At 44.0% G+C, this 2,922-nt stretch overlaps 1 protein-coding gene across 2 annotated transcripts in view; it reads left to right on the top strand.

The window, feature by feature from the left end:
- The first annotated feature begins 2,161 nt into the window (after nucleotides 1-2,161).
- The window catches only part of ubxn4 (UBX domain protein 4), a 20,028-nt gene continuing 19,267 nt past the window's right edge, over nucleotides 2,162-2,922 (top strand). For both annotated transcript variants that reach the window (XM_015402236.1, XM_015402235.1), the window contains exon 1: nucleotides 2,162-2,332. In XM_015402236.1, the coding sequence (XP_015257722.1) occupies nucleotides 2,209-2,332 (124 nt within the window). In that variant the 5' untranslated portion in view covers nucleotides 2,162-2,208. The remainder of the gene's footprint in view (nucleotides 2,333-2,922) is intronic.

Here is a 2,922-nt window from a genome sequence, read left to right as displayed (position 1 = left end):
CCTGGATGACTCTTAACTTTCTCCTTCTAAATGCAGACAAAACAGAAGTTATAGTCTTTGGAGTCTTTGAAAAATAAGCTGATTAGTCAGTGATTTCATTTGGATCAGATTAAATTGATTGCAGATAATAAAGTAAAAAATCTTTGTGTTGTTTTTCAGGGCCTGTCATTTAAATCCCATATCAAAGAGGTTTCTAGAATGTCCTTCTTTCATCTGCGGAATATTGCAAAAAAAAAAAATTAGAAATGTCCTGTCCAGGGGTGATGCTGAGAAACTAGTTTAGCATCACTAGAAACTAGTGATGCTGAGAAACCTCTTCTGAAATATAAAGCATTAAATGGCCAAGCTCCATCTTATATCAGAGATATGATTGTTCCTTATGTTCCTAACAGAGCACTTATCTCTCAATCTGCAGGTTAACTAGTGGTTCCTAGAATTTCTAAAAGTAGAATGGGAGGCAGATCTTTTAGTTATCAGGCTCCTCTCCTTTTTTTGGCTGACATCCTAAATAAACTGAACAAATTCTTTGGAAGGATTGAGGCACTTAACAGCACTCCAGCAGTGAAAGTTGTTCCACAACAGGAGGAGAGGACACTAAACCTGGACGTAGTTGAAGTGAAGTTGTGATGGACCGAGACAGAAGTAAACTCTAAGAAGAGTCAACCCAAGAAAGGCCCCCGGGCCCCGATAACTTACCTGGGTGGGTGTACAAGGAATGTGCAGATCAGCTGGCTGGTGTCCTCACAGACATTTTCAACACCTTGCTTGACCAATCCATTGTGCCAACATGCTTCAAGTCTGCGACCATCATCCCGGTCCCAAAAAAAGCCTCAGGTCACCTCACTCAATCACTACCGGCCTGTCGCTCTGACTCCTATCATGATGAAATGCTTTGAAAGGCTGGTTAAAGAACACATGGTCTCTCGTCTGCTGCCACCATTCGACCGGCTCCAGTTTCCCTACTGGCGGAATGCTCCACTGAGGACGCCATCTCTGCTGCTATTCAACTGAGCCTGGCACAACTGGAGGGGAAGCACACCCACATGAGGATGCTGTTCCTGGACTTCAGTTTAGCTTTCAACACCCTCATCCCACAGCATTTAATGGGCAAATCAGAACAGCTGGGTTATTGATCAACACACCCCTCTGCAATTGGCTGCTAGGCTTCCTTACAAACAGACCTCAGTCAGTCCGGGTCGGACAGAACACCTCTGTCATCATCCTAAGCACAGGCTCCCCTCAGGGCCGCGTCCCCCTGCTGTTCACCCTGATGACACATGACTGTATCCCCAGGTTCACCATCAATCAAATTATGAAGTTTGCAGATGACACCACGGTGGTGGGCCTCATCAGAGACGACATCGACCAGAACTAGAGAAGAGGTGGAGCAGCTGGTGGGCTGATACAGAGACAACAACCTGATCCTGAATGTGGAGAAGCGGAAGGAGACCATCACTGACTTCAAGAAGAACCAGCATAGCCACACTCCACTGCTCATCAACAGCTCAGCTCAGCTTTAGAGGTGGTCAGCAGCACTAAATTCCTGGTGGTGCACATCACAGACAACCTCACCTTGACTGTAAACACCATCTCACTGATCAAAAGGGCACAAAAGTGCATGTAAGTCCTGCAGAGGATGAGGAGAGCCCACCTGCCCCCACCCATCCTCACCACCTTCTACAGAAGCACCATAGAGAGCGTTTCGATGACCTTGCTGTGTGGTGTGGAGGCTCAGCCTCTCAGACTGGAAGAAAGTGAGGAGAGTGGTGAGAACAGCAGAGAAGATCATCAGGGCTCCTCTGATGATGATCCGGCGACGAGTTATTGATCCGGACAAGCCGAATCTGTGAATATCTTTCTAACTTTACTAAAGTAACAGGCACCAGGAGTTATGGCTGCAGTCTGCAAGAACTACCTATATTCCAATCATGCGCAGTGAAATTCATAATTTTGTATTTTATTAAAAATGTGTCATTTTTTTGAGAAATGTGTATCAAGTTAAAAAAACACTATATTTTCTTTCGAACTTGGTTGTTTAATTAATTTCTCTATTTACTGCCACTGTGCTGCTTGTGGGTATTAAACACTTCTGAACATTAGGTGGCGCTATGCTTCTATAAACTGCTTGAAATCCCTCATGATACAAAAGAAGAAGAATTGGCAGCACAGAAGAAGAAGAAGTAGGTATTACTGCTACTATTACTGCTGATGTCACAGCAGATTGAAGACGAAGACTCTAAAAACTCAGCAATGCTTTGGTTTGAGGGATCGATTCCTGAGGCTATAAACTCTGCCAAACAGCGCAGCCTGGTCTTCGTGGTTGTCATCGCAGGTAACTGATGTAAAATGACCTTAAACGAACTGAAGCTGAACTGTTGACACACCGCGATGGTCACGAGAGCCTTTAGGTATTAGCAGGCTACCTCCCGACCCCCGAGCTTCTGTGATAATTGTCTGCGGTGATCGGGTTGGCGAGGGCTGCTTCTGGTTCATCTCAGACGTCGAGCAGATCTGTGTCCCTGCTGAGTTGGTTTATTTGCATTTTACACACAAACATGGCTACCGATTATTGCTCAAACCGCCAGCAGTGGCTTTGTCCAGAAGTTTCGCTTTTTAAACACCAAGGAAGATATTTACGAATAAAGCGATAAAAGCTGGAAGAGGTGCAGAAAACAACAAACTAGCGAAACGGCTGCAGAAAAAACAAAAATGCACCTTATCGGACAGGAGAAATCACAATGAAGCTTATTTTCATAAAAAAAAAGGTGTTTAACTTTAAAGTATTCACCCTCCTGACATTTTGTGTATTTTTTACTATTGAAATAGACTTCAACTATTTTAGTAATCAATTAATGGAATATAGAGACTGTAAAACATGCCTTTAGCTGGCAGACTGACTCAGTTGGAGCAATAATTAGATCA

This window comes from Cyprinodon variegatus, unplaced genomic scaffold (assembly GCF_000732505.1).
Source record: "Cyprinodon variegatus isolate N-32 unplaced genomic scaffold, C_variegatus-1.0 Scaffold1322, whole genome shotgun sequence".
In the NCBI taxonomy this organism is placed as follows: domain Eukaryota; kingdom Metazoa; phylum Chordata; class Actinopteri; order Cyprinodontiformes; family Cyprinodontidae; genus Cyprinodon; species Cyprinodon variegatus.
This window is presented reverse-complemented; position numbering and strand designations above follow the sequence as displayed.